General features: G+C 40.7%; 1 protein-coding gene across 4 annotated transcripts in view; it reads right to left on the bottom strand.

The window, feature by feature from the left end:
* Nucleotides 1-25,582, bottom strand: part of CTNNA3 (catenin alpha 3) — a 536,681-nt gene that overhangs the window by 400,442 nt on the left and 110,657 nt on the right. For 3 of the 4 annotated variants that reach the window (XM_086467518.1, XM_086467521.1, XM_086467520.1), the window contains exons 6-7: nucleotides 12,833-13,096; nucleotides 9,479-9,682 (exon numbers count right to left, since the gene is read on the bottom strand). In XM_086467518.1, the coding sequence (XP_086323644.1) occupies nucleotides 9,479-9,682; nucleotides 12,833-13,096 (468 nt within the window). Of the gene's footprint in view, nucleotides 1-9,478; nucleotides 9,735-11,835; nucleotides 11,856-12,832; nucleotides 13,097-25,582 lie in introns of all 4 variants that reach the window. The other variant, XM_086467519.1, reaches the window with a different exon arrangement.

Consider the following 25,582-nt stretch of genomic DNA (forward strand, 5'->3'; position numbering starts at 1 on the left):
CTGGACTCTACCCAGTATAGCCCTGTCTGCTTTCTACTGGAGAGCCCAGCACTGGACACAGCACTCCAGATGTGTCTCACCACAGCTCAGTAAAGGCAAAGGATCACCCCCTTGACCTGCTGGCTACGCTTTTCCTAATGAAGCCCAGGAGGCTGTTGGCCTTTTCTGCAAGAGCACATTGCAGGCTCAGGGACAAGTTAATGTAGGGCATGGCCTTTCCCTTTGTTTAACTTAGCAAGATCCCTTGTCAGCCCTTTTCTCCTGCCTGTTGAGGTCCCTTTAAAAGGCAGCACAACAAGCTGGTGCATCAGCCATTCCTCCCAGTTCTGTATTATCTGCAAACTTGCCGACAGTGCACTCTCCCATTATCCAAGACATTAATGGGTTAAACAGTAGTGGATTCAGTATTGACGCCAGGGGTATAGCCCTAGCTACTGGCCTTCAGCTGGACTCTGTGCTGCTGATCCCAACCCTTTGGATTGGGACTTTAGCTGGTTTTCAGCCAAGTTAAACAACATCCAGCATGCTGTCACATTGAACACTTTGAAAGATTGCACAGAGATAGTTGGGGTAGCGTAGGTTAACTTAACAATCAAGGGTTTTTTAAGTGAAAATCTTAAGGCATTTTGGATTTGTTTAGAAAAAACTCATTCTTTCATTAAAAAGTTGGATTTGGTCTTCATTTGTCTGCAATATCAGTATTCTATTAAGGGTTCCCTAAACTACCAATGACTGATCTTTTTCATAAGAAATGTAACATAAACAACAAGTAAATAACTTTTAATCTGAAACAGAATATAATTTAGAAATTTATTTGGACAACAAAAATCATCTACCCTATACAGAAGATAAAAAATAAGATAAATGTATTCTGAAATACCAGACTTCAGTAGCATTCCTAGAAATGGCATACTAACACTTGGAAAAATATCAGTCTTTAACATGCTCCAGAAAATAGGAAACTGATCAAGAAAAACCTCATGCAATGACAACCATTTTCAATAAACTGTAAAAGAAGGCCAAAATAGCATGTAAATTAAGCAGCTAGGTAGATGTTAACAAATACTTTAATATTTATTTGTAATGCTTGTTTATTACTATAATCAAGGATTTATTTCATCTTGGAGACAGAAAATACTATTTTATTGAAGGTTCACTGAAAAAAAAAAATTAGTCTTCAGCAACCCAATATATTTCCAGTCCTGTCAGGTATACCAAATACAGATTACTGACTATCGTACTGAATCATCCTCTATGGAGCCATGAGTCGCTCATCATGCTACATTACTTCAATGCAAGCCTTAAGATTCGATTAATGCTGAAATAGCTTGGCTCAGAACCGTTAAATGAAAAACAAGGCTTAAGAATAGAAAATCTTTCATTAATTTTCTCTAGCTCACGTGCATAGATCCCAGTTTATTGCAGATTCTGCAAGACCATCTATAATCAGGTAAATTTAACTGCAGCTTATTTTTCAACTGTAAATCTATTTGGGGAATTCACTACACTACTTTTGCCCTTTAAGCACACTTAAAATCTCCTTCCTGAACAGTTCATGTCTAATTTCCCTATAAAACTAAATGTTTGACAAAAGTTAACATTTAAAAAAATAATTTTCAATTACATATAAAAAGTAAGAAAACCCTCTACAGGAGTGTTCAAAGTCAAGTGAAGTAAGTACTTGGCCAATGTCAACAATAGAATTACGAAAACTACATGTTCTCCTGCATAAATGCCAGCATAATATGCCATATGGACATATCAATTTTACTGGAACAAATGTTTTTTTTCTGAAAACATAATAGTCGATAAAGTCATTAAAAAAACCCTGAATAAGAAAAATCCAAGTGACACTTTCCACCCACATATCACACATAAAATTTTTGTAGTTTACATTTTGCTATACCTGACTTCCAGACTTCTCTGGAACAGCAGGTTTTTAAAATGTTTGAATATGAAGAGGATAGTAAAGCAGGAACATTTGAATTCATTCTTTTTACAAGAAGACATGAATACAAACTCTGTCTGTTCATGTTTCTACACAGAAATACAGAAAAAAGGATTTCAGGAAGTCAGTTAGTTCAACCACTTGCATGAGTAACCAACACCTATTCTGTTCTTGAAAACTTTAACAAGGAAAGTCTTTGAACTCCCTGGTTAGTCTAGTCTGCCATGTTTGGGCTTAGTTCTTCAACCAGAGAGCAATTACATAGACCTTTTCAAGTTGCATATTAGTGAAAGAAAGTGGAAGTAACCAAGAAGGAAGAGTCAAACAGTCTCCTATTCTTAGCTCCCTAGACGTCACTAGCAACAATACTAGAGTATATTATTGTATAAAAACCATATTCAACATAACTCTAAATGGTTGCTGTAATCTTCAGCTGTGTCATATATGATTGTTTGCAATCATTTTCATTATATGGAAAAAGTTAGACACATCAAGCTAAAGAGGTACAAAGCTGAACATGAAAATGCATTTCTTCAGTCATAGCTCTTAGATTCTTTAATTAACGATCTGAATTATCAATTTTACAGATTTACAATCTCATGTAGCCACACAATTTCACTGGAAGCTACAATCAAACCACATTTTGGAGCTCTGTAACAAGATGTATATGCCTTACCAGAACTTGTATTGTCCTTCCAGCAGTTTCACCATCAACAACAACAATAACAAAGGACAAACAATTTGAAAATGGTAAAATACACATAGTTAGACATGTCTCAATATACAATCTGTGGACTGGTTGTAATACTTGTGGTATCTAGCACGAAGATCTCTTATGACAAAATTTTAACACACATCACCATAGCAGTTTTCTATAGAACAGCAAGCAGTAGCTGGCAGGTACTAAGATGAGAAGGTTTAAGTTTTTAAGTCATGAAAAATGCATTCATGAAGGAAATGATACATTCCAAATACATTTTCAGCATATTATTACAAAATATTCATATTAGACTGCTCATTATACCCCCATTATACTCCAAAAACATAAATGCAAATTAGCGCCAAATTAATGAAACTTAAAAAGTGGCAAACACTATGTTTTCTGAAATAGCCTGTGTTCTCTGAAGCCCATCTGAGAGGAATAGGTTAGGTGAACCCTTATGTGAATAGAGAACGTAAGCTTTACCATAAAGAGCTGCAGCAGATATGAAGTGTCTGGAGCTTTTTCACAAGTTCAATTATTTGATCCATGCAATGTGAATTCTCTCTGGTAAGAGATAACATTTTGTGCCCTAATTTCTTATTTATGGAGTACAGTCTTTACATATTATTAACCAACAGTAATCCACTTGTCGGCACCTATAGCACATAGATAATTAATGGAAATAGCAAACATCTAACAAAGACAACCAAGAAATTCTTTAAATTAAAAATATAAACATTCCCTTTTTAAGCTGAACAAAATGTTTTCTTCAATCCAAAATGGCTCTTTTGGAGGAACTCTTGCAATTTCCGGAACTACTAAAAATGCTTCCCCTAAGCACTGAAATGAAAAATCCATTTCTCAGAGCAAGATAAAGTAGCTTAAATGCAAGATACACTGCACTGCTGTGATGATAAACAGAAGTGTCTTGTCTTCCTTCTATCCAGGGAAGCATTAAAAGTCTTCAACAGGAAACCGTAAAGTACGAGTAACATAAAGTTTGAGGTATCTGTATGCTTGAGGTATCTATATGTCCTTTCACTCTTAAAAAGAGTGGCAATAAAATACTACACAAAACATTATCAGTCACAGGTAGTCTCTACATAGAGACAGTGGGGCAGACCTTAAGCTATTGTTGAAAAGTACTCAATATAGGGTAACGCAAGGCATCAGCACTCCACAGCACTACACTTTATGAGCTGAGACAAAGGGTAAAGCCCACAACCATGCTGTGGGAGGACATTTATGAAATAAGGGACATGTGAACAATCCAGCCTTTCCAGAGAATCCGAGCTGGGACGTACCGGAACTGCTGAAAGCATAAACAACTTCTGGTGCAGGGGGCATGAACATCTTACAGGTGCAGGAGAAGAGACAGCCGCCATTAATGACGCAGTTTTAATTTCTTGAAGAAGATGGGTGTGAACATTTGTGAACATGACTTGAACATGACTCGCAATGTGGCCAATCAGGTTGGACTATGGGCTGTTATTTGCGATGAAGCCAGTAAATATTTATTGGGTGTGGTCGAGGGTTATAAATTGCACTGGAAACACGGAAATAAAGGTTCACTTGTTAGATCACATTGATCATGTCAGTGTCCTCACGCAGCTCCCACACCATGCCATCAGTAAATAAAGACTCCTGGGTTTCCATCCACTTTCTGGTTTTCAATTTCCAACGCTCAGGGGTTCCAGTAACGGAACAACAATTACGTCTTGAAATCTAGACAGACACAACTGCACGAGTCCCAACTATCCACTGTATCATCTTTCCCGCAGCTGGACCTTCCCCATAGCTGCAGAGGGCTCTGTACTGCACACCTTTTCCTTAGGGGGCTTGGCACAGTGCAGCTCACTCCCTGTCTCAGATGCCCCCCTACTGTCAGGGATCCTAGCTCCTAGTCTCATCCTCACAGCATTACATTTTATGTGCTCAGACCCAAATACACCTCAAACCCAAACGTGTCTCACATCCAGAAGCTGCGGATACAAACCTGTGGTGAAGCAACAGGCTTCAGAGAACCTTCAAGGAATCCAAGGAGATAAAGCTCCAGCTGCTGCATTCCCAGTGAGATTCAAGTATGCCCTACATGCAATACAGGTGGCTTCACTCTCTGCCACCGACTATTTCACCTCTCTTGCAGCATCATTCCTGGAGCAGCCCGATGCTGTCTGCCACAAAGTCAATGAGATTTATAGTCAGCCTCCGCTGGACTCGTCCTTAAGCTACATGGATGGTCAGGGCTTGACTCTCAGTACCCTAGATATGTAATACAAATATGTACAGTGTGGTCAACTTTAGTCCACTTCCTGATCTGGCCTCAAGGTAAAATGTATCATTAGTCTCCTCCTATTTTCTTAAATGTCTCATCAAGAGACTGAAACCACCACTGGTGTGAGAAGGGATGGCTTGGCTCTGCTCCATGCCACACTCAGTACAGCAGTGCCACACACACGGTATAGCTGTGGTGCAGCAAGGAGCAGCAGCTGCCACCACCTATAGCACAAGAAGCACAGGGACATCCAGAACTGCAGACTAAATTACTGAGTTATTGCTAGTTTGCACAGACAGAAGTCTTGAAAACATGTACAAACTTTGAAAATTACAACAAAAACGTGAACTATTTTACTGATATTATTTGAAACAAAAATTTAGGTATTAAGAAACAGAAGTGCTTGAAATAGACCACAAGAAAGAATGAAATCACAACCTATCAGAAAAAGCATAAAGTATACTGGCCTGACATACATATACAACCAATCAATATCCAGAATAAGCTAAGAAACTAATAAAGATCAAATATTGTGAAACACCATTCCAAAAGTAAGGAAACTTTAATTCAAGAAAGTAGCTATCATACCATCAGTATATTTGACCTCTCTTTACTAACCTTTTTTCAGTCTTGTCTGAACAATCCTGCCAGTGATCTTTATTCAAACCCACAGGTGGGTGCAGAATAATTATTCAGACACACCCTCCCTATTTAATGAAGGCAGACAAATCATTGCCTGCAATCATCCTAATTGCTGCTCACAACAGCCACTTTAACCCACACTCAATCACAACTCTATTATCCTGTTTGATCACCCAAGTAAGTGCCTATCCTTATCATGACTGAGAGTAAAAGCAGATGAAGAATTCAAGAAACATGGAGTTAGTATTGCTGCACTCCAACATATTAAATAACTTTTCATTTTAAAGGATGAGTACAGCCAAGACATGAGCTTGTCATTAGGAAAATGCAAGCGCTTATTACTAGAAGAAAATGATTGCTCCTATGGATACATTATTATCCATAAGCCATATGATTCTGCCATTGATAAGCTATCCAAATTCACAGTAGTAATTCCTGTTATTTGATGTCCTGAAATGCAAATATATCCTGTAAAAAGGCATGAGTAAAATTCAGAGAGGGTAATAATAATATACATTTAATTCTGAAATACCAAAAGAAAAATTTCTGCCTTTCAGAAGAATTATAAATATATTTGCAATTTACTATGTGACTGAATTACTTTGTGAACAGAAAAACTTAAAGCTTCTTGGACACAGAGTGGGTCTTTATTAGAGTAGAGAACATTTTGCTTAACTTTCCATTGCATCACCTCACCATGATATAGCTTCTATGAAAAACAGCCACTTACAAAAAACCTGCTGAAAAGATATTTCTCCCAGTTTGCAGTAAAAACTCTAAATTTGATCACTGATATCAATAGGCCCTTGATTTCACTTGATGTCCTTAAGGCTTATTAGAAACTTTGAATAATTGAGGGAAAAAAAAAAACAAAAAAAACAAAAAAAAACCCAACAAAAACCAAAACAACAAACAACAAGAAGCAAATTTAGGAACCACAAAAGCTGTATTCCTTATACCGTTTCAAACAGTTAGGGCTAAATCATAAGTTCCTGTATATTTGTTCAGGCACTGCGGGCTAGTTTCAAAAAAACAGACGATGCAGAATTTAAACAGAATTTAGGCACTCAGGTCCTTGTCAATGATCCTGTTAAAGATAAACACCAGGCAGGCCACATCTACCATCAGCACCAGACCCAGGGGCTTTAGAGATACACTGGCTGTTACCAGTGTCGGTGCAGCTCATACAGCTCCCTGACAAACCAGCTGCCAGCCAGGATTTGCAAAGGTGGCGCTTATGGCATATGGTGCCTCTGGAACATTGCAGGTCCCACTAGCAACACTCAGATAGGAAGAAGCCTTAAGAAAAGTAATCAAACCAATATACTAGCAAGAAATGACAGACACGTATCCAGAAAAAAAAAAAAGTTCCAAGCAGCTGACTACTATAACTCATTAGAGTGATTGGAAAGAACTGAAATGACAGCGGGTAGGCTATGTTCTGGGAATCGTACACCTTCAGGATGAAGACAGGAGCAAAAGCATGCCCCAGTGGATTGTGTGCATGGAAAAATTCCACTGTCATGTACAAGCTGTGGTACAAAGCTTCTGTGCCTCACTCTGGGCAAAGGGCAAAAACAAACCATAAAAGCATGCAAATAAATTCACATGAAGTATTATGCAGAGAGAGAGATTGCTTGTGGAGTACAACAGTGTTCCCAAGGACAGGAAGGGAATTGCAACCTAGTTCTTAAATTGTACTATGTCAACAAATGGCTGGCATAACTTTTATAGCTCAATTCAGTCCTACCTTATTGAAATTATTAATAGAAGAGCCCAGAAGACCGTGATAAATCAGTACTGTCTCTTGGATCTTTCATCTATTCTTCAGCGAGTTAAAGTTGTGAAATAAAGTAACTGACACCTGATAATATTCTCATTTAAAAACTTATTTAATCCAGTCTCAGTTATAGCCATAAACTATTCTTGCGAAGAGTTTTTCCATTCAGATCAATATTAATTGAATAAACAGATCAAGAGTATTAAAAGAAACTAAAATCATTAAATTCACTCCTGTCATTTAACCCTAGTACAACACCTCATACCTTTAAATCTTTTGTATTTCTTCCTTTCTGCTTCCCTCCTTGTCTTTTCCAACTCGTGCAGACACTGTTCTGCAGCAAATTATACGACACTTTCCCTTTCTGCCATATTTAAATAGCTGCTTCCTGACTTTCTCAAGCAAGTGGAATGGGTTATGCATTCTTCTTTTCCTATTAGTCTGCTTTATGTAATCCTAAAACCATAATTATTTCTGAAATAGAAAAGATAATCATAATTTTGTTTAAAGAGTCCAAGAATTTAAGACCATTTGACTTAAAATCATGTAAGTTTTACTCCTGCAAGACATAGAATTCCTGTAAAGCGTTCTCGCAACAAATACACAGTGATCTTTTGGACCAATATGTGTTGCTATACATCACATCTGCATCCTCCCATGCACTCTGGCTGCTACAGGTTAGAATCACAGAATCATAGAATTATTTAGATTGGTAAAGACCTTTAATATCATCAAGTCCAACCATTAAAGGTTGATGCCTTCCCTTATTAAACTTTCAGCCATTTAACAGCAAACCTGATCCACCCTAGAACAGATATCACAATAGACATCTGCTACAAGAAGGTATCAAAGACTAACATTCAAAGCTAACCAGAGCTAAAGAAATCTCACACAGCTAACCCACGTGTAAAGCAGCACCAGAGAGGTTCAAGAATTATGACATTCAACATTCTGCATTCAACAGAAACTGAAGCTAAATTTTTAGTAAAAATATCAATATCTTTATCTGGTATAGGGACTGAAAAAGCCACTTGAATTCACAGGAAATTAAATAAATCAGCTGTAAATTCCACCTACCCCCCAATAAACAAAGATAAAATATCAAAAAGTACAGTATCTGTGAAATGAAAAATGCATGGTCCCTACACTTCATTACCCTAACGACAATAGGATAAGACAAAGAAAACAGCCTCATTAGAACAGCTTCGGACTGGGTTAACTAGTATGACTTACAGAACAGAAAGGAATTTCAGCTTCCCCAAAAAGAAACAAATAGCTGTATCATACAATTATCCTCTCAATGTGCTTGATGAATCATCTTGAGGTATCTTTAGATAAGAACAGTATGTCTACAGAAAATGTTTCCAGAAGAAAAGCATATTAACACTGTGTACCCATATTAATAGTATCCGAGTCTCCACTGTTTTATCATTTAACAGCCAGACATAAGAAGTGCCAAATTCATTCTTTAAATCTAATTGTTATTTTTAAAACACAATCAAACTGTATTGCTTTTCAAAAATTCACAGATGAATTGGCTTATAAGCATGCCAGACAACCAGATTTTTGCATTTACCAAGCAGTCTTAGCCTTCCAATTTAGCAATGAAGTCATTTTTACACTTGTAACTTGGTGCTCTTACACAGATCAAATGTAGTGGTGTGAACACTCTACTTTAAAATGATACTAACAGATTACTTACATTTTAATCAATTATTATTTAAATTTATGTATTCTACAGGAATATAATTACATTTTAAAACTCTGGTCTAGGAAGTAACATTACGAACAACTCCTGTTGCTAGCATAGGAAGGATTATGTCTCTTCTGTACTAGCGGCAGTTCAGAATAGGTATAAAATAACCTAAACATGCTGTACATTGTATTTGTAATACAGCATTTTCCGCAGACTGAATGATATAATAGAACTCGTACGCTTTCTGGAGATCCATCCATATTTAGCTTTTGCTTAGATTTCTGTAGAAAACTGCTCCTTTCAACCTTTTAAAGTGCATGTTGAGAAATATAGGTTAAACTCTAATTTACACTAATTATGGGTGAAATTCTAATATACATTAAAACAGGCTTTGAGATAGACATTAAAAAAAGGAAAAAAGTCTGGTTACCTACATTGTTTATGTATTCAGAAAGCAGGTCTTGGAGAGCTTGGCGGATAGCATTGCACTCAGCAATGATGCGTTCTCGATGAAAGTCACGCGTGCAAGAAGAATCAGCCAGCAAAGCTGCTCCACTGATAATAGCTTCCAGGCGTTTCTCTAGTGACGGCCTTATTTTATCTTCATTCACTACCAGAGGATCCAGGACAATTAAATTCTGGAAAACATTAGCAGTACAGGTAAGAAAAGTCAGCCCAATTAAGTTGCTGCTTTATTTTTTATGTGCGTGAACTACAGTGACATCATGCTTCCTAGGCTCACAGCTAGCCCTTTCCCCTTAAGTATCCAAAATACTTTTGACCATGGCAGATTCCGTTTTCACTACTGGGTCTATGTATACAGGTCAGACAAATACATTGTCTATTGCAGACAAAGCCAAGTTCACTCCGCCATTCAGATCTCGCTAGTTCTAAGCCAACATTCATGTTATCAAATCCTACTGGCCCGGACCCTGGGCTAAGACAGCAACAGAGCTTTCTAGCTGGGAGCTGGTTCACACCTAAGCAGCTTGCAGAACAAGTAGAACAAGATCACCTCTACTTGCAGGCCATGCTGACATCTGACTACAACTGCCTCATGTCTGAGTCCTTCCTCCGTTTCCTACTTTTGCTGCATGAGTTTCAAGATTCTCATCCTCAGCTTCAGTCTCTCCTACACCTGTATCTGGTATTTCTTCTTCTGCAAGGCATTTCACTTCTCCTGGAAACAGAAACGCTATTTGTCTACCTTTATAAATATGCACGCATTCTTATCACTGCAGTATCTGTTTGGTCTGTCAATCTTCACAACATTCTAATCTACACTGAAAAGCTGTCAACCCCATTTTATAAGCAAAGAACTGGGACCCAGACTGCCAGGTTCAGAGTCATGCAGAAGGTATGTCTTAAAACAGGCAACTGCATGCCATCTTCCCAAGTTCTCAGGCAGCATTGTTTCTCCTCTTCAAGTTTTATCACTGCAGTTGTAAAAAAAAAGCATTTCTTCTTTCAATCTCTTTCATGTCTGTCTACACTTCTCGAAGGCCATCTGTCTTCCTTATCCTCCCATACATGAAAAAGAGGGATTATGGGTATCCAGAAACCTGGTTATATTTCCAGACATTTTGGACTGATTTACAGTATTTTGATGTCTCGTATGTAATTGCTCTGCTAGATAGCCACAGTCCTTAAAGGACCACCTATCAGATAAATACACTGACAGTCAGGCATGCAAGACCTGTATCATTTTGTGAGAAATCTCTTCACATTCAGAAGATGCAAGATGAATGAAAGGCATTAGATAACCTGCACCTACATGCTCTTTTACACAGATCTTCATATGCAATTAAATTTGGAATGTTACAATTTTGTGTCTATTTATGAATGACACGGTAGTTATATGGAGCCATTAAAAGGAATTCTTGAGGATCTACTGATTTAAGAGTTGGATGCTCTAGTTTTACTGGTGGTTTCCTCACCTATAAATCTGTAATAACTTTCACACTGCCAGCACTGGAAAAGGAAGAATGACATTGCAAAACATCTAGATACTAGATTGTTGGGTAAGCTCCATGATACATTTCCACACTATAAACACTTAATGAGATTTGATCCCAACAGACTATTTACTACATCAATCTATTTCATGGCACTGTATTTGCAACAAGAAGATAGAGCAAAGGTTATTTCAGGTCCTTAGCAAATAGAACTTCCTGTAAAGAAAGAAAAGTGCAACCATCTAACTCATAAAATAATTTTAAGAAGTTAAATGCTCTATAAATTGTGCTTTATCTAACTCACACAGCTTCAATTCCCATTTCTGTTACCTAGGCAAAAATACATTTAAAACTCTAGGAATGAATGGCTTTTTACTACAAGTCAGAATTCTATGTTCTTATGTTTCTGAATAAAACCAAATTCAATCCAAAAGACATTTTCAAGCATTTTTTGATTATCACAAATTTGAATTTTAAAACAATAATAAATTTAATTACACAAAACCAAAAAATCATTACAGTGGTGCAGCTCACATACAGTCATGATGAATTCATCTGCGCTTAGAAGATGCAACCCTTTTGCCAAATTTTGTTTAAAAAATTTGTGAGTAAAACAGGTAAATAATAGCTCTCATATAAAGTATATCATTTGACATTCAGAGTTTCACTGTAATAAATCATGTATTACTCTTAAATGTTTCATTTTTCTTTCATTTCCATAAGAAAATAGATTAGAAACTATAATTTTAAAACCCGGTGTGAGAAGCAAGGAAGGATGACACGTAACATGCAATTGTAGCCTGTTCCTTCAGGAGGAAAAACCCGTCAGACTCAACTTTGAGCATGACTGAGAGGTCTGTTTTGATCAATAAACCGCCACTACAACATTTGTGTCTTATTTCATATTTCTCTAACATTTCAGTGAAAATTTTAGACAAAAATCTATTACCATCAGTCATAACACCAATTGTCCTGAAAATGTATCAACAATATTAGAGTTCCAAAGGCTGAAATCCACTAAGTCTGAGAATTTACAACCAAAAAGACTCATATTTGCAAATGCGTTTTGAAAATTCCATTCTTTTTGATGATCTGGGCCTACATCAGTTACCCCAGATGAGGCACATGGTCTGTAATCTCATCTACAGGACATCTTTTAGTATTTTTGGCAGCACGATGGAAAATAACACTGGTAAGCGCCAGAGCAGCCATGAGAAAAAGGGAAAGCTCCATACAAAAGCCTAGGATCAGGTCAGGAGCAGAGAAAGAACTAACTTTCTCCAAGTATTTGCTTAAATAATGGAAGAAGAAATGCACAGTTTGTGAAAGTATATTGGTTATGTCACTTTTTTAATGATAAGCAGAAAACAATTAGGTTTCAAAATCCTTCAATTATATAAATTGCATAATGATCCCAATGACAAGTTTTCGAGTAAAGGACTTCAACTTGCATTGTACTAGTTCAGATGCAGTCAAGGTAGCAGTGATCACCATCACCTTACAATCACTGTTATTTGTAAACTAAACTAATGGGTTCTGTCCACTTCGTCAAGGATATGTCTTTCTCCACCACTAGTGACAAACTTGGAACTAATTCTTCCCCCCTGTTAGAAGGAGGCCAAATATTGAACATGTACAAACACAAACTCTTTTGATGGAAGCAATCCCTCCCAAGGAAATAATTTAGAGTGATACTATTTAGACTAGGACTAAGCAGAGCATCAGTTACTAATGCCTATCATTTATGATGGCAATAGTTAAGCTTAAAAAAAAAAAAAAAAAGAGAAACCAACCATTTTTCCAAAAATCTTTTGGTCTTACAGGTTTACATACCTCAAGCTCATCAAGCGCACTTCCAAGAGTAGCTGTGTGAGATGCAGGTTGTCCCATTTTATTTCCAACTCCTTGGGAAGCGTTAGAAATTACATTGAGAGCATTCTGCATTTCATTGCAAATTGAATCCTTGCTGGTTTTCAGGGATGCAACATCTGAATGTTCCAAACAAGCTGAACATACTGAATGTAGGAGAGAGGAATTTTCCTTCAAGGATGCACGTGCTGCAGCAATTTCATCTCGCTGATTGCTAGATTTCAAATCCTGTCAGCAAAAGAATATGCTGGTTATTTCCAAAAGCACTTCAAAACTTCAAAATTTACAAGTAATGTATAAACAAATTTTTTCCTACTTCTACTCTGTTTAAGGAAGCATCAAGCTACTTCATCAAAGATTGTAAAAGAACAGACTACAACAGTAATTACAATTGAATTATCTTTATCTCATGAGAAATGATCAATATCTGCGTAAAACAACTCCAATTTTTATTGTGTCTTATGACCAGCACCATGAACTGCCCACATTTTGCTTGTTTTTAAGCACAGTTTTCCTATGAGAAAACTGGCCTGGAAATTAGCTGTCTTTCCTCCCAGACAGGTCTTTCTTCAAAAGCAATAGAGAAGGACAGAGGCGCAGACAGGGTTAAGCAAGGAATTCTGTGATTGTTGCATCTGTGTTTGCTTCCCTGCCCTACCAGCACGTGTCCCTAAGCACACTGCAGAAAGGAACAGCAGGTCAAGGATGAGAATCCTGTACACCTGGGAAATGGAGAGCTTGGAAGGGATGGAAATCAAAAAGGCACTTGAGAGAGGCCATCTCTGTGAAGTGCCACTGCCTGCTTCTCCTCTCCCAGCTATGTACACACTTAAAGCCCACAGGGATCTTACTATACTCATCTTGGTCCTCCCTTCTCCACTCAGATCATCTTGAAACCCTACTGCCTCCTGCCAGCCCAGACAACATGGAACACACAGCTTGACAGAGCTGACAAATCAGATTTAACTGTTTCTAGGAATCAAGCTTGGGAGCTGTTAATTGGACAGCTGAAAGTTACGGACCTTGGGACAATCATACAGCCAGTATCAGGATTGTAAGGAGTCTCCTGTCTCATCCTATTTTACTCTAGACATTTTCCCCACTCTCCTTCTGCACCTTGTCCCTTTGAAAAAAAAAAAACAAAAAACAAAACAAAAAAAAAAAAAAAACCCAACAAAAAAAATCAAACCAGAACCTCACAGATATTTGCAGAATGGCTTGGGTGAAGGAGACAGTTAAACTTAAGAGAAAAATAAAAAAGGAAGGGAAAACAGCACATCAGAACAATAAAAGCCTGTGGCACCAGCTTCAAATGATGAGAAGAGGCACAATGAAGAGTGAACAACAAAATGCATACAAAACTGCTCGCAGCCTGCTCTAAAGCAAGCTGAAGTCTTTCTAATTATTTTCCTTTGCACTGCACCAGGCTCTATATGCATTATTTACAAAAGCATCACAGTATCCACTTCTTGCTGCATAAAGTTTCTAAGTTTATGGCTGAAGAAAAAAGCATTCAATATTAAATGAACCAGTCCTACGTTTTTAAAACCTCATTTACTGCAAGATACACATTGGACATAGCATTGTATCTTACTTCCTCAGGCTAACTTGGAAATCTCAGGAATACAGTAAAAAACACAAACAAAAACCCAGAAGAACCCACTGCAAACAAGAGAGAGAGAAAGAAGTGGAGCCTTAAACTGAAGCAGGCAATGGTTTAACTAGCTGACCATCTGAATTATAAAACGGAGTTATTTTCTTGGGCATATTAATACTTAATATATTTTTACATTTTCAATAAACGAATATGTAAATGCAACACCACTGTGCAGGAATTACTTCATTGCCCAGTGTGCTCAAATTCAAATACTAGCACAACTCCAATCTCAGTAAATCATCTGCAATTTATCCAGTGGACTCTCAGCAAAAAGCATTATTTATTTTTAAACACAGACTCTTGTTCTTATTAGTGAATTACCTTTCCTACAATTAAATTACAAGACAACACAATGTCCTCTTTTCTTGTGTGCTGCAAGGAAGCTACAGACCTAGAGGTACAATGGTTAAGTCAATACAACACTTCAGTGTAGCTGCCTTCTATTCTTTTGCATCATATGCAAACAATCAAACTCAAAAGTCCTTCCAAATGGCTTTTTCCCTCTAAAACAGTACTGTCTAACCAGGAATGAGAGATTCATAAGAAATCCAAAACCGGCAAGCCAGTAGCACAAAGTCAGTAATGGCAAGTCAATAATATGGCATCTGGAAACATATCCAGAAACAGTGCAAAAAATTCAACATGTCAATGTTTGTAAAACATAGAATGTTTTGTTTCACACAATATTGTGTAGAGTTTCAGAATCATGGTAGTGATAAATTCACCTATGAAAAGCTCACTTTTGTTCAGTAACACTTTAAAAAAAAAAATTAATGCTTAGACACATGAAATTCATCACATTTGTTGTTCACTTGTGAGCCTTGGACAGCCCCAAAAGAAGCTGCAGGGCCATTGTTATTTTCCATCTTGATGAAGAATTCCTCAAGATTTTTCATGTGAACGGGAAGAGACAGTTGATAATCTTAGTCTGGTCTTCTGCACAAACAGGCGAAAAAAACCCTAAAATGATTTCTCTATCAAATCTATGTGGATTATCAGAATAATGTAACTAGTTCTCTGAAAAAGGAAGTTAGTCTCTACAAACAGGTTGTTAACCCATAAACTTTTTCCACTGGAAACCAAAAAATATAGAAACCATCCAACTCCTTTTTTACTTATCAAAGAGAATACACCACAGGAAACACAAGAAAGCAACACTGAGAAAGCATACAGTTTCTTTCAAGTTATCCTGTGATAGAACATATCACTTGAGAACTACAGTGTTAACATTCTCCTATGAACTATCAAACCATCACAATTCTAAACAAGTTGATGGGCACTGTGCTAAATTCAAATGACTTGCACACTTTTAGACAAGTTTCCAAACTAAGACTATGGACTTTTAAAGGTCTGAGCATTCAGTGTGTCAAATCTGGCTGCACTGAAAGTTGGATTCGAACAGGTACTCGGTACATACTGACGCTTGCCCAAATATACTACATTAACTTTGGCACAAGACAACACATTACTCAAGGGTGCAAAAGAATCATACAGGGAAAAGTATGGACATATAGGATCAAAATATCTGGAAAACATAGCACCAGAACAAGAGGAATAGGAGAACATAAACTATGACTATGTTTTTTGTTACTCAGAGATTGTTGTAAGTATGGATGGATAGTCTTCCACCTGGCACAGAGGCACAAGACAAACAGGAGTAAAGAGTCCAAACCAGTTCTTCCTACCACTCTCTTCATACCATAACATCCGATTATCTGCAGTTCATCCAGCTACATTACTGAGATTTAGTCTATTTTTCTTTTACTTCACAGCTTACCACTTTCTTCTTATTCCAACTTTTTAAACTAGTGGATTATTTCCGCTGGTCTGGGATGGATTCTTCCACATCAAGTGAGCAACTGAGCTCTAGATCTGTCATATGAGACCAGTTGAGATCAAAGATAATCCTGTCTCTAACCATTACCAATCTAAGAGGCCCAGTATAGTGATACTTCCCCAGGCTGCTATCCCAGCCCTCCCGGGATGTACAATTATATCTTCCTCATACCTGGTTGTCCATGATAAGAATGGAAATGAATGGATAGTCACAGATTCCCAGATGTGGATTGTTCCAGCCAAACATGGTGAATGGACGAGAAGACTTTGAATGGAAAACTTGAAAACTACCTTCAACAGTTAAGTTAAGTTTTGGTTGCACCACTTCAATAAGAAGAAAAAAAAAAAAAAAAAAAAAAAAAAAAAAAAGGTCTGTTCTTTATAACACTTAATACATTTAAGGTTTGACAGCACAATAAACCAGGAAGTCAGCTCTTGTTCACTGAGTATTCTTCTCAGCAGAACTGATGGGATCCAGGCCTCACTGCGGGTATAAATCATGCTGCCATATTTTGCACTGGCTGCAGTCAACACAAAGTTCACAAAGGCAGCTTCAAAGTGCACTGCAGACCCCTATCTCACTCTTTGCAGAGACAGACATCACTGAACTGAGTTCTATATCCAAGAACAGCACACACACACAAATGCCCACCATTTCATACTACTATAGGGCTGGGGAACAAAAGCGTCACTTTTCATCACAGCTTAAACCTGGGCTTTAGTGTTCAGCTTTCAGTCAAAAGTGACTGCCAAATCGCATGTATTTGATGAATCAAAGACAATCACAAAGCTCAAACTCTTCCGAGCGCACTCACTGACTATCTGGGTAAGGCTCCACTTCATGTATTTCATAAGTACTGTGTAATCACTGGAAGAAAATATCTCATAGACAAGAAAGTGAGAAAGATCTGGGGTTGATACTGACTGCCACACTGCTTTTCAGATGTTCTTCCAAGACAATACTACTTTCACACCGGTTTTAAAGGCTTATACCTGTCAGGGCCTTGAGAGCACTACTAGGCCTCAAAAGCCCTGCTGACCCTCAGCTGGGGCCCCATCCACACCTCACCCTTGGGCCACAGAGCCCTGGTTCAGCTCACTCTGGGACCTTCAGTCCCTGTCTGAGCTATGTCGTAGGAGTGCCGGTCTCCAGCACAGCCACAGCTGCCCCCCCTTACCTTGCCATGCCACCTTACCCCATCGATCCAAACCTCAGCCCACAGACTGACCTCCTGAGCTCAGTCCCGCCCTGTCACCATGGTGCTTCTGAGATATCACTGAGTTATCTCTCACCTGGTTATGCTCACTGGGCCTGACCCTCAACCTGATCCATGGACTGACTTCCCAGTTTGTCCTCTGACCTGCCTCATCACCACAAACTTTCCTGATGATCTGGACTCTTGGTTGAACCCAGTTACCACCACCTCGCCCACCCTGATGCAGGGCAGTGGGACAGGGCCCTGGCTGGTGAGGCACCTGCCTCAGAGAACAGCCAGCCCTCACTGCACCCACAATACCTTTTTCTAAACAGATAAGCATTTACCATTAGCAGAGATCACCTGTTATAAACTCTATCATAAAGCTGACCCTGCCAAAATGCTAAGTTTACAGAAGCTGAACAACATAACCTAATGGCCCCTTTCCTCAATATTAGGCTTTAACTATACATCTGAACTACACAAGCAACTGCAACCACACAAGACAGACACAAACATGCACTGGGAAAAACACCTGACAGGATAATGGCTTTATTAGCACAAACTAAACATACCTAGATCATACAGCTGTACCACACTGACCACAGAAGGTCACCTTACACACACTCACAGCAAGTTACACACCACTGAGAAGATATGCCAGTAAATTCAGCATGCCACTGAATCAAAGGAATTTGTTTAAACACGCTGTCCTGGGTTACAGTGTAAAATGTGCCAAAAGAAAAAAAATATATTCTATTACCATCTTCAGGAGCTGTTGAGACCAGGTGGGGCGGTGCTCCCTGCTTCCCCCCTCTGGACTATCTCCTGTCAATGGGCACAACAATGCCTTATCGCCTGACCCATCGGTAACTCGCTCCTGGGCTATCTCCTGTTAATGGCCCATCAAGGAACTGCCTCACGACTCCCCATCCCATTGTGAGATGCTCTGCCCGGGGAGGGGGGGGGAAGGAGCCAAGCAGTCCATGCCAAATAAAAACGGAGATTTTGAACACCCTAGCGGCTTTTCTTCCACTGGATTCCCAGAGGAGCTTTTCCCCCCACTGGAGTTCCAGAGGACAAGCGCTACCTGCCGAACACTGGACCTTCGGAGGAAGACCAGACTCTTTTACCTGATCGCTGCTTCCACAGAACTACACTCATCACTTCAGGAGGACTGCAGCCAGCATCTTATCGGACTGCTACTGCCACCCTAACAGGGTGTCAGGTTGTATTCCTGACTCTTGTCAGTGTAAACTAGTGGGTTGTTTGTTTTTTCCCTGCCTTGTGTTATATACATATATATATATTAGTAAAGAACTGTTATTCCTATTCCCCATATCTTTGCCTGAAGGCCCGTTAATTTCAAAATTATAATAGTTTGGAGGGAAGGGGGTTACACTCTCCATTTCAAGGGAGGCTCCTGCCTTCCTCCACAGACACCTGTCTTTTCAAACCAAGACAGATTTTTGGCGCCCAACGTGGGGCTCCATACGGCTGCTTTCCACTTCCGGTTCATCCCTACGATGCGACAGGAACCGTCAGTGAAAAGAGCATATCGTGTTTCCTCTGCTGGTAGTTGGTTGTACGGTGGAGCTTCTTCAGCCCGCGTCACTTGTTCCTGCTCCTCTTCGTCAGTGAGGCCAAAGTCTTCACCTTCCGGCCAGTTCGTAATTATCTCCAAAATCCCAGGGCGATTTGGGTTTCCAATACGGGCGCGCTGTGTAAAGAGGGCAATCCATTTGCTCCATGTGGCGTCAGTGGCGTGGTGGGTGGAGGGAACCTTTCCTTTAAACATCCACCCCAGCACCGGTAGTCGGGGTGCCAGGAGGAGTTGTGCTTCGGTGCCAATCACTTCCGAGGCGGCTTGGACTCCTTCATAGGCTGCTAGGATTTCCTTCTCTGTGGGAGTGTAGTTGGCCTCAGACCCTCTATAACTTCGACTCCAGAATCCCAGTGGTCGGCCACGAGTCTCTCCAGGCACCTTCTGCCAAAGGCTCCAGGACAAACCATTGTTCCCGGCCGCAGAGTAGAGCACGTTCCTCACCTCTGGTCCCGTCCTGACTGGGCCAAGGGCTAGTGCATGAGCGATCTCCCGCTTGATTTGGGCAAAAGCTTGTTGCTGTTCAGGGCCCCAGTGGAAATCGTTCTTCTTGCGGGTAACCAGGTACAGAGGGCTCACAATCTGGCTGTACTCAGGAATGTGCATTCTCCAAAAACCTATGGCGCCTAGGAAAGCCTGTGTTTCCTTCTTGCTGGTTGGTGGAGACATCGCAGTGATCTTATTGATGACCTCGGTGGGGATCTGACGCCGTCCATCTTGCCACTTTACCCCCAGGAACTGGATCTCTCGGGCAGGTCCCTTGACTTTGCTCTTCTTGATGGCAAAACCAGCTTCCAGGAGAATCTGGATGATCTTCTCTCCTTTCCCAAATACTTCCTTTGCTGTGTTCCCCCACACAATGATGTCATCGATGTACTGCAGATGTTCCGGAGCTTCACCCTTTTCCAGTGCAGCCTGGATCAGTCCATGGCAGATGGTGGGACTGTGCTTCCACCCCTGGGGCAGTCGGTTCCAGGTGTACTGTACGCCTCTCCAGGTGAAGGCAAACTGAGGCCTACATTCTGCTGCCAGAGGAATGGAGAAAAAAGCATTGGCAATGTCAATAGTGGCCTACCACTTTGCTGCCTTGGACTCCAGCTCGTACTGGAGTTCCAGCATGTCCGGCACGGCAGCGCTCAACGGTGGAGTCACTTCATTCAAGCCACGATAGTCCACAGTCAATCTCCATTCTCCGTCAGACTTGCGCACAGGCCAAATGGGGCTGTTGAAGGGTGAGTGGGTCTTGCTGACCACCCCTTGACTCTCCAGCTCGCGGATCATTTTGTGGATGGGGATCACGGCATCTCGATTCGTCCGATACTGCCGGCGGTGCACTGTCGAGGTGGCAATTGGCACTTGTTGCTCTTCCACCTTCAAGAGTCCTACTGCAGATGGGTTTTCTGATAGTCCAGGCAAGGTGTTCAATTGCCTAATGCTCTCTGCCTCCACAGCAGCTATCCCAAATGCCCACCTGAGACCTTTTGGGTCCTTGTAATAGCCGTTCCGGAGGAAGTCTATGCCCAGAATACACGGGGCCTCTGGGCCAGTCACAATCGGATGTTTCTGCCACTCCTTCCCAGTAAGGCTCACCTCGGCTTCCAACAGAGTCAATTGCTGCGATCCCCCCGTTACCCCGGCAATGGAAACAGGTTCTGCCCCCACATGTCCCGATGGCATTAGGGTACACTGCGCACCAGTATCAACTAACGCTTTGTATTTTTGTGGCTCTGACGTGCCAGGCCATCGGATCCACACCGTCCAAAATATCCGGTTTTCCCGTGCCTCTCCCTGGCTAGAGGCAGGGCCCCTCTAGCACTGGTTACCATTCCCTTCCTGGACATACATACTAGAGGTTCCTTCAAGGGGATCTGTCAGATCATCCTCCCTTCTGTAATATCTGGCAGCTCGGTCCTGGGAGGTTGAGGCTACCTTCACTTTAGTGTTACTCCCCCGGTTAGTGTTTCCCTCCTTGAGTTGACGCACCCGTGCTGCCAGGACAGAAGTGGGTTTCCCATCCCACCTTCCCATGTCTTCCCCATGGTCGCGCAGGAAGTACCATAGCTCAGCTCGTGGGGTGTACCCTCTCCCTCTAGCTGGGGGACGTTGGGCTCTGACTTTGGGGCCTGTGACTTGTACCGGTGCCAAATGGGAACTGCTCCTCCTCACCTCCTCCTTTATTTCCCTCATCTCCTCTTGTAGGCTCTTAATCACAGCAGAAACGTTAGCCTGCATTGGGCCATTGATCATGCTTTCAAAATTTCTAAGCTTGCTCGTGACAGAACCCACTGTCTCTCGGTCGTTATCTGCATTAATCATTGCAATGAAGGTGGAGTATTCGGATGGCCCTAGATTTGCCAGATTCCACAACATTTGCCCTGTGCACCTGACTTTGTCAGGGTCATTACCATGCTGTCCATCCCTCCCAAAGAGTACCTCCAATACTGCCACTTCTCTCAGCTGCTGGATCCCTTCCTCAAGGGTCTTCCAGCGCATTCTATGATGGTGCTCCTGCATTCTCTCTCTGTGGACAAACCTCTCTCTCACACTCATTAAAAGCCGCTCCCAGAGGGAAAGGGTCCCTGGCTCCCTTACAAATACCAGATTGACACCTGAGTCCTGAGTCAAGGGTCCCAAATTCCTTGCCTCACTGCCATCCAGTTGCACACCCGTACCCATAAGATCCCAGACCCGAAGTAACCAGGTTGTAAAAGCCTCACGCCCCCGCCGTACGATGTCTTTGTGCAGATTATGGAGACTGTCGTACGTCAGGGACTCTGTGATTATCTCAACCACTGGCTCGCCTGCAGGTTCTGAGGGCCCTACTTTCTTAACTGAGTGGTCTGATTTCATCTTAGATTTCCTCGTTTCCACAGGGGCGACTGCTGCTGGCTCTGACTGCCCTTGCGTTTCAGCTGGAACCTGGACGGTTGTAACGTCTGTGGGTTCTACTGCTGCACCATTAGACTCTCCCTCTTCAAGGCAGGAGGAGGGATTCCCAGCAGCTGAGAGAATGCACTCCTTCAGCATCTGGCCCATCTCACGTATCTCCTTCACCCAATCCGAGTGGTTCATTTCTGATGTGAGCTGTGAGGCAGGGTCAGATTCTGGAGCAGCATTCCTAGTCAGGGTAGTTATCCAAGCCAATCTCCCCTGATCTCTGAATACTGAATAAAACAGGATTATCAGCAACACCAGCCACTGTATGATATCATTAGCACTTAGGAAAGCTCTGAATCCTTCGAAAACTGGTGGAGTAGACCCAAAGAGCTGGGTTAGGGGTTGGGAGAAAGTTTCTCCCGGTGTCATTTCCTCACAGTAGGTACCATTATTAAAGTAACCCCAAAAGCATACATTTAGTGTTTGATAGCTCCGAATCCATGTGCCCGCCTTCCAGAGGAAGTTAATAAGCCATGAATTCCTCACCTTATTAATCCATAAAACAAACTGGATAACAGTCACGGTAGCCTTAGTTATAGGACCCATGTTTAGATAAGGGCCTGCAAATGGGAGAAATACAGCCACCACCACATGCCACACGAACCGGGATAAACTAGCCCACATGATGCCACTTAACAAGGAATCTATATCCAATGCACAAAAACCGTTATTCCTTTATCTCTCGATGCCCTCGAGCCCCACGTTGGGCGCCAAAAATCTGTCTTGGTTTGAAAAGACAGGTGTCTGTGGAGGAAGGCAGGAGCCTCCCTTGAAATGGAGAGTGTAACCCCCTTCCCTCCAAACTATTATAATTTTGAAATTAACGGGCCTTCAGGCAAAGATATGGGGAATAGGAATAACAGTTCTTTACTAATATATATATATGTATATAACACAAGGCAGGGAAAAAACAAACAACCCACTAGTTTACACTGACAAGAGTCAGGAATACAACCTGACACCCTGTTAGGGTGGCAGTAGCAGTCCGATAAGATGCTGGCTGCAGTCCTCCTGAAGTGATGAGTGTAGTTCTGTGGAAGCAGCGATCAGGTAAAAGAGTCTGGTCTTCCTCCGAAGGTCCAGTGTTCGGCAGGTAGCGCTTGTCCTCTGGAACTCCAGTGGGGGGAAAAGCTCCTCTGGGAATCCAGTGGAAGAAAAGCCGCTAGGGTGTTCAAAATCTCCGTTTTTATTTGGCATGGACTGCTTGGCTCCTTCCCCCCCCCTCCCCGGGCAGAGCATCTCACAATGGGATGGGGAGTCGTGAGGCAGTTCCTTGATGGGCCATTAACAGGAGATAGCCCAGGAGCGAGTTACCGATGGGTCAGGCGATAAGGCATTGTTGTGCCCATTGACAGGAGATAGTCCAGAGGGGGGAAGCAGGGAGCACCGCCCCACCTGGTCTCAACAGCTCCTGAAGATGGTAATAGAATATATTTTTTTTCTTTTGGCACATTTTACACTGTAACCCAGGACACACGCCTTTGCGCATTTCTCATTGACTGAATCAAAATCCTGCCATTACCTCTACAAAACAAATTATTAGATCTTCTGGTGTCACAGAGGTGGAAACTCACTGGAAACTTTTCTTAAAAATCTCTCATCTGCTCCTTAACAGAGGAAGTATGTATTCCCAAAGCCAGTTTGTTTGCATTTTGCCTTTTTGGTTTTTTTTAATACATACATTTCCAGAGATGATTCCAGTCCAAACAGGTAGCTTAAATAAATTAACATTGTTAAACCTAAAAATGTTTACTTTCTCATTTCTCTTCTCTGATAGACAGACAATGGTGAAACACAGACAATCCCCAAAACAACAGTGTTTGCAGGCACCACAGCAGTAAGCCATTTTAAAAGATGTATCTTCCAGACTTACCAGGACTGGAGGCAAAAATAGGAACCTATCTTTACAATGCAGAACACAGTGCTTAACTGTCACAAATTCTAAACTAACTTTCTACTAAAAAAAGTCTTAACTGGCTTCTACGTTTATTTTTCCTGACTTCAGAAGTCACCAGCAGTTCTTAGTGTCATGCTAAACTACACTGCAGCATGTATACAGAGTACATAAACACCATACATATATACTCTGTATAGCTATAAACTAGACAGATTTTGTTTGCATTGGACTTATGCATGAATACACAAAATGCAAAGTGTTACAGTACAAAGCCATGTCAGCATTACCATAGGACTAAGCCTTAAGTAATACCCTCTGCCTCTAAGAAGACTCTGCACTGTCTTTATAAAACCATAACTTACAGTCAACTTAGCACAAGCAGGAAACATTTGCAGGAGTGAGGTTCCCAGTAGAGGTGAAGCCTTGCAACTTTCTCTCTGTATCTATACCTGTTTACTATAAATCATACTCAAACTGATATATAATACAGTATATAAAAGCAAGGCTATCCTATACAAAGTATCAAAACCTGTCCATGACTGGTTAATATCTCAGCTTTTTTAATTTACTAATGTTTTTCAAGAATTTGCTGTTCAGCTAGGGGAGATACAATTTCTTTTGATGACTGTTGCATCAGATTGCAAGTACTGCACAATATTCTGCAACTACTGCACATGATTCTGCAACTACTGCACAATATTCTGAGTCTCTCATGCTTCAGCAACTTCTAGCCCAGTTACAGATGACAGAGCAACAGCTTGCTGTCACTTCCCTATGTACTATTTCAGGATTTGGTCATCACACTTCTAACACCCTGCTCTGTTAACTTTCAGTTTCCTAGATGAAGCAGCTGATTTTGAAAGGTAGCAAAGCAATTTTTCACTGTAAGAATTAATGTAAAAATTTTTTCTTTAAGTCCAGCAATCCTTTTTCTGCAAACATATACCACTTAATATATTGGCTCACAAAGGTTTTCTCCTATTACAGTTATGGTCACATTTGTCATCAATGAGCTTGCCTGGCACTAGGGCAGGAAACATCCATCAGGGAGAGGGCTCTGAAGTTAGGAACCTCCAGAAGGTCTTATCACATCTTGAAGAGAAGGAGATGGCTAACAAAGATATGAAGGTGAGGAAGCAAGGAAAATGAGAGGAAATAGAGCAGAAATATAGACTAATTTAAAGAGAGGAAAACAGGAAACATGGGAGATAAAACACAAAAGAGTGAGCGAGAAAAAGTGTAAGGAAGATTAAGATGAAGAAATAATGGATGGGAAGGAGTCAGTGAAATATCAACCCCACTTGATTCCAAGCAGTTGAAAATAAGATAGCTAGTGAAGAAGCACCCAAAAGTAGGGCAGGAGTAGCCTACAGTCCTTTAATGTAATTTAATGAGTAAAGCAGCAATATTTTCTTCTTAAAGAAAAAAATTAGTAAAGCAGCAATTTTTTTTCTTTGTTAACTCTCTACCTAAGGAATACCTTCTCTTTATGCTGCTGTCAAATCTCTCTTAAAATTTTCTGAAGTCCAGTGTTTTCATGGCATAATTTTCTTTTCCTATCTAAACTTGCTTTGTTTTCACTGCTTAG

The sequence above is a fragment of the Leptosomus discolor genome, chromosome 6 (genome assembly GCF_034619465.1).
Source record: "Leptosomus discolor isolate bLepDis1 chromosome 6, bLepDis1.hap2, whole genome shotgun sequence".
In the NCBI taxonomy this organism is placed as follows: Eukaryota; Metazoa; Chordata; class Aves; order Leptosomiformes; family Leptosomidae; genus Leptosomus; species Leptosomus discolor.